General features: G+C 51.3%; 7 protein-coding genes across 7 annotated transcripts; 3 read left to right on the top strand and 4 right to left on the bottom strand.

Annotated features, from left to right (window-relative positions):
• Positions 1-89: 89 nt before the first annotated feature.
• Positions 90-1,777, top strand: BBBOND_0100400 (Bidirectional sugar transporter; the record flags this gene model as incomplete). The annotated part of the gene is made up of 2 exons (XM_012910443.1): positions 90-933; positions 1,287-1,777. 2 exons carry the CDS (start codon positions 90-92, stop codon positions 1,775-1,777), a joined length of 1,335 nt encoding a protein of 444 aa, XP_012765897.1.
• A 756-nt stretch (positions 1,778-2,533) lies between these two features.
• BBBOND_0100390 (actin-related protein, putative) lies at positions 2,534-3,968 on the top strand (the record flags this gene model as incomplete). Its single annotated transcript, XM_012910442.1, has 2 exons — positions 2,534-3,689; positions 3,799-3,968. 2 exons carry the CDS (start codon positions 2,534-2,536, stop codon positions 3,966-3,968), a joined length of 1,326 nt encoding a protein of 441 aa, XP_012765896.1.
• A 1,183-nt stretch (positions 3,969-5,151) lies between these two features.
• On the bottom strand, positions 5,152-6,198 carry BBBOND_0100380 (hypothetical protein; the record flags this gene model as incomplete). Its single annotated transcript, XM_012910441.1, has 1 exon — positions 5,152-6,198. The coding sequence occupies one exon, from the start codon at positions 6,196-6,198 to the stop codon at positions 5,152-5,154; it is 1,047 nt and encodes a 348-aa protein (XP_012765895.1).
• Positions 6,199-6,603: 405 nt separating this feature from the next.
• BBBOND_0100370 (hypothetical protein) lies at positions 6,604-6,837 on the bottom strand (the record flags this gene model as incomplete). The annotated part of the gene is made up of 1 exon (XM_012910440.1): positions 6,604-6,837. The coding sequence occupies one exon, from the start codon at positions 6,835-6,837 to the stop codon at positions 6,604-6,606; it is 234 nt and encodes a 77-aa protein (XP_012765894.1).
• Positions 6,838-8,304: 1,467 nt separating this feature from the next.
• On the top strand, positions 8,305-9,114 carry BBBOND_0100360 (hypothetical protein; the record flags this gene model as incomplete). Its single annotated transcript, XM_012910439.1, has 1 exon — positions 8,305-9,114. One exon carries the CDS (start codon positions 8,305-8,307, stop codon positions 9,112-9,114), a length of 810 nt encoding a protein of 269 aa, XP_012765893.1.
• Positions 9,115-10,189: 1,075 nt separating this feature from the next.
• BBBOND_0100350 (hypothetical protein) lies at positions 10,190-11,044 on the bottom strand (the record flags this gene model as incomplete). Its single annotated transcript, XM_012910438.1, has 1 exon — positions 10,190-11,044. The coding sequence occupies one exon, from the start codon at positions 11,042-11,044 to the stop codon at positions 10,190-10,192; it is 855 nt and encodes a 284-aa protein (XP_012765892.1).
• A 1,032-nt stretch (positions 11,045-12,076) lies between these two features.
• Positions 12,077-15,414, bottom strand: BBBOND_0100340 (DNA gyrase A subunit, putative; the record flags this gene model as incomplete). The annotated part of the gene is made up of 3 exons (XM_012910437.1): positions 12,077-14,179; positions 14,217-14,948; positions 14,983-15,414. 3 exons carry the CDS (start codon positions 15,412-15,414, stop codon positions 12,077-12,079), a joined length of 3,267 nt encoding a protein of 1,088 aa, XP_012765891.1.
• Between the last annotated feature and the right edge of the window lie 870 nt (positions 15,415-16,284).

Below are 16,284 nucleotides of genomic sequence, written 5' to 3'. Positions count from 1 at the left end.
CGCGAAACGATATTTTAGAAAGCACAAACTAGTGAGATTCGAAAAGTAGTATAAATCTATTGGCGGGGAACGCTATCCCGCGCGCCAAAATGTCGCGCTGCCGACGGCTGGTGTATCTCCTACTTATCAATATCGCCGCCACGAATCTAGTTGAATCGCAACAAAAGGTGCTACAAAACACGGGGAACCCGGAAAGTGCGGCTGTACTCGACAAGCCCGTAAGCGACAATGCGCATACGAGCCCGCAAGCAGAAAGCGACGCTTTAAGGCCAATAACTAGTACCGTAACCATCAGAGATGCGACTCTAGTTGATGGACGAGCGGCGGATGCGGCGCCAAACGCGACTCAACAGGCTACGCCGCCAGCCGATGGCACAGCCAACGGAGGAGCAGATGCGCAAACAGCTACTCCTGTGGATGGGACGACCAAGGAAGCTGTTGATACACCAGCAGCCGTGGAAACCATAGCTAAAGAGAAGGGTGATGAACAACCGGGCCCTGCTGTGAATGCTAACGACAACGCCGCTGTTCCAACTGCTCATCCAGGGGAAACCGCAGAAGCTACCACTCACGACGCAGATGCATACATTTCCGGGGCAAAGGTGCTCATGGCGCAGCAGCCGGAGGGAGCGGTAGCGTCGGCCTACAATGGAGAGGCCATGTCGCAAGAAAGGGGCTTCTTCAGGGACCTTGTGCAAGGGATATTGGAAATCATTCAGACAGATTTCAACTTCCTGATTAGCTCCGGGACCATATTTTCGTCACTACTCACTCAGCTGATACCGCTGCACACAGTTATGACCATCAGGTGGAACAAGTCAACGGGGAGCCTGAAGACCCTCAACTTCGTCACGGTGGCGTTTGCCAACTTCCTATGGTCGTTGTACGGAGTACTTTCATACAACATGGTCATCATACTCTCCAGTTTGCCAGGTATGTTGCGTGTGTCCATGAGTCGTTAACGTGGAACTGCGTGTGCTGTACGCATAGTAGCAAAGCGTATTGATACCAGGCTGTATACCATGACATCCGAAGGAACGTACGACGAACTGTGGAGGTCTCAACTCCACTACATGGAGTTGAAACGCTCTCAGTCGCAACGTCTTTCGTTAAGTGGGCCCGCGGTACGCGGACGTTAGCGGACCCTGTTGCAGCTGATGAAGCAGGGCGTCGCCCCGCGAACCAAAACTGCGGGGCTAACCGCTGCTTGTGGCTGAACACGAAGTCGTACATACGTTGAATGGTGCATGCCGCCTGTGTTAATGGCATCTCTAACAGACATGCAGGATTGCTGCTCAACTGCTGCTACATCATGGTGTTTCACAAGTACTGCAAGGACGGACAACAGAAGCACATTCTGCACGTGTCCTACAAAGTATTTGCAGCCTCGTGCCTAGTGCTGGCGTGCGCATACCTAGGTGTCGAAAGTGAGCCGTACCTCAAGTTCATAGGGCTTTTCGGAGGATCCATACAGGCCTTCTCATATATCGCACCCTTGCTGTCGATCCGGGAAATCATGAAGAACAAGAGCACCTCGGCGATGCCAACGGAAATATCACTTGCAAACTTCATAGGATCGTTCTTCACGCTCTGTTACGGATTCATAATATGGGACTACATCGTCATCGCACCCAACTTCATAGGCATGGTATCGGGAATCGTGCAAATCACGCTGCTCATACTCATACCCAACAACGAGCAGATCGTGGTCACAGAGGTGGGAATCCTGGAAAAGCAGCACTTTAAGCCCATCCTCAAGCCAGAGGTGGATATCTGACGCAAAACGTTAACCGCAATTTTTAAAGGAAGCGGCAAGCGAATAGAAACTGTACGATAGATGGCAATAGGTCTAAACCAAGCGGAATATGACCTTGTGCTCGGTGTGGCAGCCGTATTGTATCGGAATGCGAATCTGTAGCTGCGCACACAGACACACGCGCAGAGCAACGGCCGCAGCTGAAACTTAAATAAACGCAATAGCACTTTATTTGTAAGCACTATGGTATAGCTCATTTTCTGCGCCGAAAGGTGCTGCCTTAATTGTAGCACTCAGTGCGTATTTACACATACGTGGGCTACGGCGACAAGGCGATGTGTGTTTAAAGAGAACACTCAGGAAGCTGGAAAGAACGCAAATTCGTATATAAAGACGCTGGTAAGCTCCGTTTCGGCAGTTTGGAGCACAGAGAAGGTCGCCACCTGCGTTGTTACACGGGTGGAATCACGATCATCGTACACAGTGAAACGGAGAAATTATCAGGGGGTCGCACACGTCACTCGCAGGAAAGCAAGTCGCTTATTAGCATCGATGAATTGGATAGGTGAAGAGTCCTACATGAATGTCTTGTTAAGGGCGGCCGTATGAACGCGCTGACTTGATTGCATACTTCAAGATGGCGAAGGATTCGTTACACAACTGAAATTGAAATTGATTTGGTGCGTATACCTGAATCGTACTGACGTTCGCATTACGTTGTATGTGCTACTTGCGCATTGGTGGATCTGCATCAGGGAGGACACTTAGCAAAGCAAGATGACAACCAAACCGTTTATCGTAGATTTCGGCACCGTCACGGTGAGAGTAGGCAGGGTGGGTGAAAAAATACCTCCCTTCATCGCGCCGCCGTATTTTGGACAGCCAAACTTGAAGGTGGACCAGGCGGAACTATGCGACTTCTCAGGTGGCAATGTGAACAACTGGCTTGATTACGCCATATTCCCGCTAAATCCCAGAGAGAAACATGACAACACACTGCCGATACCGGCCGTCACATACGAACAAGGCCGATACAAACTCAAGTACAGTGTCATGGACAAACTCCTGGAGTGTGCCGCGGGCTCGAAGTTCGTTGATGATATCATGGAGGGGGGCGCCGTGATAGCGACAGAGCCGAACATACACTCACCCGAATTTCGTAAGACCATGGCGGAAATACTGATAGAAGGACAACGGGTAGACAAGTTCTACATGTGTAAGAGGGCGGCCCTGTCGTGCTATGCCACAGGAAAAGGGAGCGCCGTGGTCGTCGACGTCGGAGGCGCATGCAGCAATGTAACTGTGGTGTCAGACGGCTACGTGCTGCAAGAAACCATACAAGAGCAGCCCATGGGCGGAACGCTCCTCGATCGCATCCTTCTGGGGCACCTCAACAGATCAGGCACAAAAATACGCCCCTCCTTCGAGTACATCAAGGCGAGCAAGTCGGATGACAATGCAGCGACAAAATATCAGAAGAAGAATAACGAAGCACGAGCGGTCTCCGTCAGACAGCTGCCCTTTGTGCGCGAGGAGTACTATGACTATGCGCGGCTTTACGCTACCTCCAGAGTCAAGGAAACATGCTGCATCATGGGCGAAAAGCTGGAAGTAGACGTCGAGGCAAGCGATTCCTGCTTCGCCCTGCCCGATGGCAGCTACATCGACACAGAAATGGGAAAGGCCATGTGCGGTGTCTTCTGCTGCTGTATATTCAGCGAGCCTGAGTACCTACAAGATGTAGAAGACTTCAACGCATTCCAACTGGAGACCCTGCCGAAGCTGCCCAAGGACCCGGAACAGTTAACCCTGGGACAGACTTTGCGAAACCTTCGCGGCCTCGACGTGTTGCTCGCAAATTCGTATAGCACCGCTGCCGAAATGGAGCCAGCGGCATGTCTGCCCGAAGCGCTACGAGCAGTCATAATGTCGGGTGGGACCACACGGCACCCTGCAGTGCTTCCACTTTTGCAAAAACGCTTCGCAAAACGATTCCCAGGTACGACGAATGCGTGTTTGCAATCTTACTAACATGCGTGCAGATGTGGAACAGCCCTTGTATATGGCTGTGGGGGGAGACGAGCAGCAGTACAGCAGCTTCATCGGGGCTTCAATACTAGGGTCGCTCGGGCTTTTCGAATCCCTTTGTGTCTCACGTGAAGAGTGCCAGGAACACGGATTCGAACGAATACTACAGCGCAAGTGTCCGTGAGACGAAACGCCTTAAGTAACATATGGTTGGACGAATATACTAGCAATATAACTTTTGTTGGCTCAACGAAAGCCGAGATGAGAATCGCAGGCATGAATTTTTCAATAATTAATGTCAAGGCAACATACATTGTTGCTGAAACGCCACACAGATGTTGGATGGAGCCACACATTGAAGCAAACTACCAGGCATGTCAATCATCCGCTGTTCTGATCTTTAAGTCTCGTGAAGCCAACCTCCGTAATATGACTACATTGCCTCAGATTACGGGCTCAGCTGGTCCATAGACTGTTTGTGGCAGACGCGTTCTTGGCTGTTATTAACCGCATTACGTCCCCTTGCTGCCTGCTATGTTTCGCACCGTGGCACAATGACACGACGTTAACAAATCGACTGCCCTATAGAATGTGTTACATTAACGGGAAAACACGCTGTTGCAACTTAATTTCTTGAAATTGTGCGAAGCATTGGCAGTTGATACCTCGGCACTCACTGGTCGGTTTTAAGTACACCACGATTCTATTTGCATAATTATGTCGGATGCCGCGGAACGTAATATACAACGGCAGTGGCGCTAAATGGTGCTGATGAGACTATGCCGACGGGGCGTCACCTGATGCTGCTGTCGCGAAGCGGCAAGGGGAAGCTCATACCGGTCAGCGAGGTCAAGGTGAACCGGCACTGCGGGCTTGCGAATAATCGTTATCCTAACCATGCATACAGTGTCTGTGATGAAGGTCCTCCGATTTCACACTTTTGTAAACATAAACGTCATAGCCATAACGCATTATACATCTGGTGTGGGTATGGGCAACTAGTATGTTGTGCATTGATATTCGTCGTAAGACAGCTGACTGCTTGTGCTATGAACTCGTCGCCTGCACGTTAATACCGTTTATTGCTCGACTTCAACACGTCTGCCGTACAATGCAGGCATTGAAACGTGCAACGTTCAAACGACTTGCCACAACGTGCCATGAATACCATTAACGCAACACAAGATTATGTTGTCACACTTGGCGACACCGGCATAGGGTACGATGTGTGTGAGGATGACACTGGTAATAATTACACTTCATAATTAGAACTCTACGGTAAGACTTCGTTGATGCTACTGACTGGAAATCAAAGTCGACACCTTTTTGTGCCTGGCTGCTTTCACAGCTCTTGCAATCCCCTATCACTACAACGCCCAGAAGCCAGCGAGTTGGTAAAGGAAGGTAATTGTCTCTACATCAAAACCGCTCAAAGCACGTCCGACACACGAAGCCGTCATGCCAGCACGGCATTCCGGCTCTACATAACCCAAGGCTTGTATCAACTCCTGCATACTCTTATACGCAATAAACGGCGGCAATCTCAATTTCGCAGCAAACACAGCAGCATTCAAAGATGATATGCTTGCAACCAACATTGGCGCCATTCCCACGAACATTACTGCGCCGCTTTCCGGATGAGCCGAAAATGACGCATCCCACGTCGCCTGCGGACTGTAAGCAGACTTGTAGTGACTGCGGTTCTTTATTCTTCCCAGGAACTCCGCACATGCATCCACGACGCAACATAGCTTTTCTGCGATGGTGTCAGCAGTGAGACCCTTTTTTTGTAAGTACTTCTCGTTCTCCGTATCGTCTTCGGAGACAACGGTCGTAGTTAGTATATTGGGTGTTACCCGCAGACGCTCATCCAGGAGGAACAGAATCATGTTTACAAACAGACGCTTTTTAAGCTTCTCTTGCTCTAAGAACTCTCTAGAAACGCGTATGACTTTATCTAGAGCTGACCACTCTATGGATCTACCTGACATGTGTACGTATAAATCGTAAAGCGCCGCGCCCAATGCCGCCAAGTTGCCCTCAGCATCGTCTCCCCTCACGGCTATCAACCAGTCAACAGCCTCCTTGAAGTTGCGAGGGATATGGACCAGCGACTGGTACACCACGCGTTGATGGGCCCTTAAATTAGGCGATTTTTTAATCACACAAGTTTCGGGTATGTTTACCGACTGAGCTTGTAAACTGGCATGTTGTAATTGTGGAGGAGCAGAACACAACTGCTGTTGACCGCCACCGGACGGTGAGGTCCCTGCTCCACCATCCGGATGTGGCGTTTTCAACTCGCATGGAACCACGACGTCTTTGTGTAACGCGCCACGCTGCAACAAGTGTACTAACGATTTAATCGTCTCAGCTATCTCCTTCATTTCCCTCATATCCTTCAGCGACGCCATCATTTCCCTCATATCCTTCAGCGTTGCCTTAATTTCGCTAATATCCTGTAGCGACTCTCTCGTTTACATCTTATCCTCCACCGTTGCCTTCATTTCGCTAATATCCTGTAGCGACTCCCTCATTCCCATCCTCGTCGTGTTTCACATGACTATTGCAGCCCGTAGAATCACTCACTGCCTGATAGGTTTGTTCATTCTCTGCTGCTGACGCCGCCATCTTGCACGTGACGGATTCAAAAGCACTGCCGCGGAGAAAAATTAGCAGTGCACCTGAACCTCTAAGTACCGTCTTCAGGTAGAGATACACAACCCGGCTGCTCTCAAGGTGCGCTCTCTTAAGCGTGCTTTCAGTGCTGACTGCTCCAGCACGTTCTTGCTAATCACGGTTAACTAAACTATCACTGGTTATGGTGCCAGCATAATCTCCATCAAATTACAGTCACTTCCACTCAAACTGTGAGGAATGTGAATACCCGACTCAGACTGGCATTGTGCCCACTCGCGCTGCAACCCTTTAGGGGTAACGAATAAGTGGGTAGCCATGTTTGCAGGGACCCTCAAAACCTCTGCTGGGGTGCAGTCCGGAGTTACGACTTCGGGGCTTATCACGACGGTGGCCATGAATGTCAGTACCCGCATCTAGAGAGCCATACCTACGACTTTTCGTAACACACTAGATGTAAACGATCAACAAGTACAGCTGCTATGTACCACGTCGTGATCTATCCTATAACACAGGTAGGACCCTCTACGCATGCTCTAACAAAATAAGTGGTCTATGCCTCGCTGTTATCCCGGAGTGAAGCTCCATCATCAAATCAGTGAAGAAAACAGACCATACGTGATAGTAGCCGATATTGGGGGAAAGCGATAACGGCGAGGATACTGCGACTATAAACCAGAACAATGTTTTGTCGAGACGGATGCATTCAAGAGGAACAACGCTGTGACCTGGTGAACATGATGAAAAGAATGGTGCTCAGCCAGCAAACAGGTTTCAAGGTGACTACGTAGGTGATGAGGTACGTGCAACGCAGAGGTTACCACCCTTTGAATGACACGCGCTCCGTACAAAAGAATAGACCAAAACGTTCGGTAACAACTTGTGGAACACGCAGTCTGCACCATCTGCGTAAGACAGTAGCCCTGCAAAAGACACACCGTTACAGACCAAGCTGCCACACGGTACAGCATAAGATGCAAAAAAGTGGATAACAGGTTACCGCCTCAGCGGCACCGTCGCAACACCCGAGGCGTATGCTGAGAATACTGCGTCACAACGTATGTGTCACAGATCATCGTGAAGTATTGAAGGCTTAGAGCGGCGAAAACCGTGCTGTGACGTTGCATTGAGCCGGCAGAAAAGTCGCGCGCTTACGCGCCTTATAACCGTATAACGGTGCCCCGTCATAATACGCAAACACGTTACCAACCGATTTAAAATATTCGCAACGATTTATCTATCAATGTAGATCACGCTACATGTCATGCCCATCCTCCCACAATAACAGCGTTTCATTTGGGCACACGAGTCTTAATGTACAGCACAAAGAAAACTAAACCAGCAACATAACGGACCAAATTGCTCGTCAGAGCGTCCGTTAATAGAATATGCTTTCACACAGCGTTCATCGCTTAATTGGCTACTGGCGGATGTGTTTGAGTGGCACAACACCCATCCAGCATTTACATGCATGTGCTGATATACGACGTCGCGACACGTGTCTGCGCTCTCTACCGCGCGCTACCGCCTTTATTCGTTTTTGGTTTAATTTATACACGGAAGCTACACTGTGTTGTAGCGCTGGCCGTTGCGCGGATTCTATCTAATCGGTGCACAGTGACGCGGCTGCGGTGCGACCTGGGAATATAAGCATTGTTACTGCTGGCCTTGCGGCTGTAAAGCTCGCAAATCAATTCGACAATTTGTGTCAGGACCCTTTTATGATGGCCTTGGTTCTATAGGCCAGATTCGACAGGTTCAGCTTTCAAGCGTTGGCTACCGTAACAAAGGAAGCTGAAGGCATCTACCGATCGCCCTTAACCTGGATATTAAAACCCGGAACGTGCTAAGAAAATCAATTGCGCTCATATATTTTATAAACTATGGCTGCGACATCTACTGACAGGTTGCAGTCGCCGGAGACCGTCCGTGACATTCTCATCTGGGTCTACGGTCTGAAGCAGGAGCCTCACAAGACTAATCTGGTGAATGAGATTCACGCTATTTGCGAGAAATACAAGATTCAGACGCCGAAGAAGAGGTGGGAACAGTTTGTTGACGAGCTCGCAATACAATGCTCGGAGATTTTGCGCGCGATCCAAGGAAACCCCTACGGATATTGCTACAATTGCAAACACGACATCGCCAAATTTGAATATCCTACAGCTCATAAGGCTGAGTTCTTCCCTTGGTTTAACCACTACCTCAAGTCACTCAACGACAGAATGACATTCTTGAGGCAAAAGTGCCGCGAAGGTGGAGAATGGAGCAACCAGACGTATACGGTTGAAGGGAACAAGGAGAACAAAAGTGACCTATACAAGTTTATGCTAGATCTCGATCCCAAGTGTAAGACGGTTGATTGCACGGCGGCGCGCAAGTGCTCGGAGTGCCCTATCAAAATGGGATTCAATGAAGGTTGCCTCAAAGCTTCCGGTAAAACCGGCAAGGATCTCCTAAAGGAATTGGATCAACTGCTGACGGAAGGTTCTCCTCTCTTTGTCATGCTTGCCCTTGATGATGCCAAAGAAGGCAAGGGCATAGGCAACTTGCTATTGCGTATGTCTATGGCTGGTATTGCCGGAGGCAGTGTGGCGTACATAGCGACGACAGGTGCGGCCGCCCCTGCCATGGCCACCATTGCGGATACTCTGGCATCGTTCTTCAACTCGGTACTATTGCCGCTATTCTAGGCACTTGCTTATATGGCAATGCGCTTAATCGTAGATTATGTCAGGTTCAAATTCCATCAGCTAACTCACATGCGAACTGTCAACAGGTTTTTAAACAACTGCGTTTCATGTTACGCGCATCGATGGGTGGTGCAGTGTGGAATATAGCTCGGCAGCGGCGGGTCTGCGCTTGTCGCGTATGGCGGCGGAACGATTTATCATAATATGAACTAGTAGCAGGTAATGATAAATCTTTACTTAATTGCATACATCTTACTATAGGGGTTTACTAGTGGCATGAATGCGCTGTTAGGTCTCCTCTACTGAGACGAATTGGGCCGTGGAGTTGGTGCACGTCGAGCTGTAGATGTTATAAAGGCTTTCCCATGAACTGTGAGCAGCAGCGTAACTAGGCGCTCCCATCAGCAGGAAAATATTGTTGCTGAAAAACAATCGACAGTTTAGTGTGTGAAAAGCATGGATGGCTAGCGCTTTGTGCAAACGGACGACCTAACATAGAATAAGCACGTCTGGATAGCATCGTCACCACCGTGGAGATGGGAATGACCAAGCAGGGCAACCTCATGGCGACACACAATGGGCGAAAATGAGCAGGTCGTGAATAAAATTTTAGAGGAGCCGGCTTTCAACCAACACGCATCGTTGAAAGCGGCCATCTGTCTCACTAAGAGGGGATGGTTATAACACCGCATGGTAAACGCTGTTTGGAATCTTCCACTCCACGGTTTTTTGTGGCGTGATCACGTCAAGAAGTGACTGTCGTGCACTGTTACCGCAAGTGGGATGATGCAACATTTCGACGGGTAACGATGCGCTCGTATGAGGTATAGGCGATGCTTAGCGAACAGTCGGCGACAGCAGGGCGGACATACGAAGCACACAACTGTGCAACAGTCGTATGTACTCACCGGCGACACAATTCTTAACCAGCAACTAAATGTCATATAATATCCAATTGAAAATGCAATACATAAAGGGATATTTGTTACGTAAGTTGTATGCGCTGCTGTTCTACACTGTGTTATCTCACTTCAAGTTTGAGAACTGCGCAATTTGTGTTTTGCGCAACTGTAACTCAGAGGGCGGCCGTTACAGTAGCCGCCGTCATGGTTACGATGGCCCCTAGACTGAAGGCCGCAGCTCCCGAAGGATTCCTGGCGTTCCTTCTCTCGCGTACGTTGCCGAATGTGCTCCATTTATACGATTCAGTTCCAGCATTGCGTGGCCCCATTTCGTCAGTCGTGGATGATTGCAGGTTAGTTGCCCCCGGTGATAACGACGCGTCCTTTGTTTCTGTGCTCGGTATATTGCTGAGACTCCAAGAAGGCCTCTCTAAGGGAGTGGGGAAGGTAAACGCTCGTTCGATATCATCAATGAGGTGCACTAAAATAGGTGCTGTTAGGTCAAACCTAAACGTAATGTAAAGATCAATGATAGGTGCGAACCGCAGAAACTCAAATTCCAGTTTCACCTTCTCACGTGTTAACTCTGATCTCTTGGGCCCCATCGCATCTAGGTCCTTCAGGCTGGCATCTATTTCGTGGTAGCGTTTGTATGTCCTCATTGCGCCCTCGAAAAGTTCAAGAATTTGGGGCCATTGATCGTACCAGGTAGAAATCGCAGAGCTAAAATCATCCACTGGCGGTAAAAGGGCTTTAATTAGACTCAAAACCTTGCGTTCATTAAACACAGGGCCATTGAGAGCCTTATCAATCCGTTTGACAGTGTCTAAAATTGTGTTCAGAACAGAAAGCGTTGCGCCATCGCGAAGTACGCTTTCAATATTCTTTCTGTAGTGAACACTGCCTTCTGCAATATCTGACACAACATAAACAAAGTGATCTTTGGCAGGCAAGCCGTTTGTTACAGCCAGGCAGAAGCAGACCATGTATGCAAGTCCTAGCCGTCCACCGTAGCGGATAGACGCCATCTTTGATAGCAAGTAAACAACACGTAAGTTGACTGTTGACAACGCAAATTACGACCCGGATATCTTGCTGTATCTCATGGCATTACCAAATACTAGCGGTCGTAGCGGTGGTCGATGTTGCAGCAACGAAAAAAAATGCTGGAGTAGTGTTATTGGTATCTATGAACTGTGCAAAATTTTCCGTCAGATGTAGAGTGTTTTGTGATCTCAGTTGTATCGTAAATAGACTGATCACGTGTTGTGATGAATTTTTAGGCGCAGGTCTCAGCAGCGGAAATATTCTTTGCAGCAGCCGTTTTCCGTCTATGCGTAATTTTACTGCTGCCCCTGAGCAAAAATTAAATACACGTGCAATTCAACTTAATGACGGGACGAGAAAACAGCTATGAGCGCATTATTAACGGGCTCTGGAGTGCTACAGCTGCTGTCGTCGGCTTGACCATTATTATGCGTTCGACCACCGCATGGATGGTCGATGGCAAATATTCCCAAGAGGCTAAACTAGATCTATTTCATGGTATATTACTGCGATGCGTGAATACACTATAACTCACATCAAAATTTTAGCGGACACGATTACAGAATGTTGCTGCTGAGCACTCCTCGAGGCACGGCAACGCCAAATGCGCTCCGATGCCACTCGTCGGTTGACTTAAAGTGTCGCACCATGTAGGACATGTATTAGGATGGCACCTGTAGCGTCACATATGGCCTCACAGGCCAGAAAAGGGGATGATTGCAACTCTCCAGCTCCATTGGTGCTGCGGGTCTAGACACGGATAGTAGAATCACCGGGGCACGCAACCGAAACGTTCTGCATTCACAGTCATTTATAAAAAAAGGCGTCCATCAAGCGTTTCCTAATGAATCCGCGTCGCTTGGTCAAATGCTTATGCAATTATTCAGACGGGTGTGATCCGTGTTTGCTTCCGTCGGGCGCTGCGACTCTTGGTTGCCGCTCCAGCCGTTGTACACGACTGGATTCCAGCTGAGGAGCTGCAGGAGTGACGATGGAGCGCGGTGAGTCAAATGTCAAATCCGAGCGGCGAACTTGACCACGTCCGTGCCGTGTATGCGCGACCAGAAGTTGCGCGTCTTGTGGTGGCGCAGCCCCGGACGCAGCGCGAACGGGTCCTTACGCGCCAGAATGCCCCCCTCGCTCACCAGGAGCACGTGGTCCTCCGGCTCCACTGGCACGATTGCGACCAGCGCGTCCACGGCGGATTTAGAGTTGCGCATGATGTCGTAACCAAGCCCGCAGTGCCGGTTCACCTTGACCTCGCTGACCGGTATGAGCTTCCCCTTGCCGCTTCGCGACAGCAGCATCAGGTGACGCCCCGTCGGCATAGCCTCATCAGCACCATTTAGCGCGACCGGTGCGCTGCCGTCGGTCTGACTGTCATCTGGCTGATCATGACCATAAGCGCCTTTCGACGCAGTATCCGTTAAAATGCCGTCCTCAAGGTTGGGATCCTCAGTAGAAGGTTCCAGCAAGGCGCCGCAAGTGACGACATCGTTTTCCTTCAGTCGGATAACTTTACGGCGCGTCCTGGCGCGGCTGCCCAACCCGCGAAGAAGCGTCTCTACGTGCACACGCAACACGTATCCTTGCGCTGTACCTAGTATAATGTCATCTTTCGATCCCGCAAGCAACGCAAAAACGGGATCTGGGCGTTCATCCTTCCACAGACGCATCTTGCTCACACCGAATTTGTTGAGACGGATGCCCTCCAGGACGCTTGAACGCATCACGCTGACATCGCCGTCGGCGAAGCCCACAATTAGGAAACCCTCAGGGTCTTCCAAAAGCAGCTTCTTCTTGTCAGTGTGGTCGCCATCTTCAGCGCTGCCAGATCGTAACTTCGAGGTCACCATGAAATGTGCAATCTTCTCCGTACGTTCGACGCCCAGCGACTTCCACATGGAATACCCACGGCTGCAGATTCGAAGTTTAGACACCGGGAAGGTGACGCACATGCCATCCGTGCCAATCAGTAGGGCCATATCTCCAGGCTTGCACGTAGCGTAGTTCAGCCTCACCTTCTCATTAAGCGACTCCGGCGACTCCTCGGGTTCCGCACTTTCGGAGTTTATGGAATATTGCGCCACCTGAGCCTGGTAGACACGCGGAGAGTAGATGGAGCGTGAACGCCCGCTGGTGAAGAACATGTTGTCGAACTTGATGCGCTGTATCCAACCGAGGTCGTTGAGCACCAGCAGGCTCGGGTCCTTGTGGTACGACTGGTCGTCCTCCGACTCGCTCTCCCCGTCGCCGTTGTAGTCGTACGCTTCGTCGTACTGGCTCTCACTGTCCGATCCAGAGTCAGAAGTTGCACCGTCTTCCTCGCCAGGTAACACGGAGGCGCCGCCTGTAGATGCATCTTGTGGTGCACTGACGTCCCTCAGGATATCACCAAGGTTAATCTTAGGGCGACCCGCAACAGATAACGTGGTGCAGCGCCGTTTGAGGTTGTAGTGCTTCCGACGCTGTTGCTGTATGTTCTCCAGCTCCGAGGCGATCAGCGCGTAGATGCTTTGATCATCGTTGAGCAAACTGTTGTAGCGCTCGATTGTCTCCTTGAGCGCGGATTCCTCCTTCTCGAACTTTTCACGCTCCATCTTGGACAGCTGCGACAGCGTCATGCGCAGCACGGCGGAAGCCTGCTCGCCCTTCAGAGCTCCGTACCGTTTGTCGGCCAACGCCTTGCGCGCATCCGCCGGGGACGGCGACGCACGGATCATGCGAATGATCTCCTCAATGTGGTTCGAGGCGATGACGAACCCCTTCACCAAGTTCAGCCGTTCTTTGGCCTCCCGGAGCAAGTGCATGGTTCGGCGCCTCACGGTCTGCACCCTGAAGTCAAGCCATATACGCAGCGCACTGTACAACGAGAGCCGCACCGGCCTTGTGCCACTGCTGTCCAACGCCACAAAGTTGCACTTGAAGAACGAGCACAGCCCGCTCATGCGCTTCAGCTTGTTCATAATCTCCTCCACCTCCATGTGGGTGGTCACATGCTTCTTGAGGTCGATCACCAGACGGATACCACTGCGGTCGGACTCATCCCGCAGGTCGGTGATCCCACGCAGGCTACCGGTCTCCACGGCCTTCGATATCGACATCAACACATCCCTCTGCACATGGGTGAGGTTTAGATGCGCGCACACCAACCACTCTGACGTTGTACGGCAGCTCGTTGACGATGATGGACACCCGGCTGCCAGCAGAAAACGTAAGGTGCGACAGCTTGCTGTACGTGTTCACCACAATGTCGCTCTCCCGCTTAGAGTTGCGCGGCTTTATGCGTTCCTCGTACGAAAACTTAGCCTGCAGCATGATGCTGCCCTTGCCGGTCGTGTAAATCTTGCGCATGTTATCCATCGTGGTGCTGATGTGACCACCCGTGGGGAAGTCGGGACCGCGGACTATATGCATCAGCACCTCGGGGTCAACGTCGCCGTGGCTTCGGGCCATCAGCGCAGCCGCCGACAAGATTTCATCCGGGTTGTGCGGCGGGATGCTCGTCGCCAAACCGACCGCAATCCCAGACGAACCGTTTATCAGAAGCATCGGCACCTTAGACGGCAAAACCGTTGGTTCCAGCTCGGTAGAATCGAAATTCGGCAGCATGTCCACCGTGTCCCTACCAACGTCGGCAAGCAGCAAGCTCTCACTGAACGCGCTCAGGCGGCACTCCGTGTACCGCATGGCCGCCGGAGGGTCGTCCGCAGACCCGAAGTTGCCGTGACCGTCCACCAGCGGGACGCGCATCATGAACCGCTGCGACAGCCGGCACAGCGCGTCGTACACGGACTTATCAGAGTGGGGATGGTACCGTCCTAGCACGTCTCCAACCACCTTGGCACACTTGCGATACGCCGTGGAGGCACTCAGCTTCAGTTCCTGCACATGGTCACGCTAAGGCTCATCGACCAACCTGCATCGCCCACAGGATGCGCCGGTGCACCACCTTGAGGCCATCGCGGGCGTCGGGCAGCGCTCTGCCCAAAATGATGCTCAGCGCGTACTTCATGAAGCTGTCGCGGATCTCGTCGCACAGCTCCAAGTCTTCGAACGGGGGCCTGGGTTCCTCGGCAGCAGCGTTGGAGCCGCCTGCGACGTCGCCGCCATCTGACGCCACTTCCACATTTTCCGATCGTTCCTCCACATCCACGGACGCTTGATAGACGGCCGGAATGCGGCGGATCACTCTGCCGTGCAACGAAGGACGCGTCTGAAGGCCACCGGCAGCCGCCAGTGGCACCGCCGCGGATGGCGACCGGAAGGCGCCAGCTGGGCACCATCCGAGCAAGCAGAAGCAGACGACGCACACAAACGCCTCTAGAATCCTGCGATGCACGGTCCGCATTTCGAAAGCCGCGGTACACCCCTACCCCGGCGACGCATACGACCGTCTGCCTTCGCAGGCATACATGACGGCAACACCTCTTATACACATTGCCACTTATTACAATTGGCTGTCAAAATATTACGTGCCTATTAGATTAGTGGCGTGGAATCTCAGCCGTGGCGGTCATTCCGCCCCCCGAGATTCCACACATCGACGGCAGGTCGATTGGACAGCCAAATCAACAAAAGCGACCAAAACGCATACTTTTAACAGTTATTGAATCGTGCCAAGTGTGGTCACCATGAAATGATGAGGGAAGGAACCGCTGCGGATAAGTTTGCGGGCACTGTAGTCACCCTGCATTCGTGACGTTGCGTGTCTCAACCACGAGCCGCTGCGTTACATATAGCAACCCTGACACACACGCGCAAATGTGAGATTTCAACAGCAATTTGGCGCTATAGTCAAATGGAAGATGGCCACATGTGCATACGGCGCGACGTTGCGTCAGTGAGCCAGGCGAACCTGGCAAATGACGCGTCAACGCATCGTAAGATTTGTCGGTTGATACACACTAATACTTATTTCACCGGTGGCATTCACTAGTTTTTGGATAGGCGATTTTGCTGCCGGTCACAAGTCACGCGACCGTCCCCTGCCACGTACGCCTGTGAAGTGGGAGCTCGCAGTTATGCACATCGCATGTTAAACCGCAGCAGTGCCGCACGAATAACGCGTAACTGTGAGGATTTGTTATTCCGCACATTTGACTGTGGCACCGTTATTCCAATCGGAGTTCGGGTGCTGCACGAGGCGTACACTTCCGCGGAGTCCGCTGCCGAGGAACGTGGCCATGCAAGCGTGACCTGGCCAAGGCGACGTGCAGGT

Source organism: Babesia bigemina, assembly GCF_000981445.1.
Source record: "Babesia bigemina genome assembly Bbig001, chromosome : I".
Classification (NCBI taxonomy): Eukaryota; Apicomplexa; class Aconoidasida; order Piroplasmida; family Babesiidae; genus Babesia; species Babesia bigemina.
Note: the sequence above shows the minus strand (reverse complement) of the source record. Positions and strands in the feature narration are given on the sequence as shown.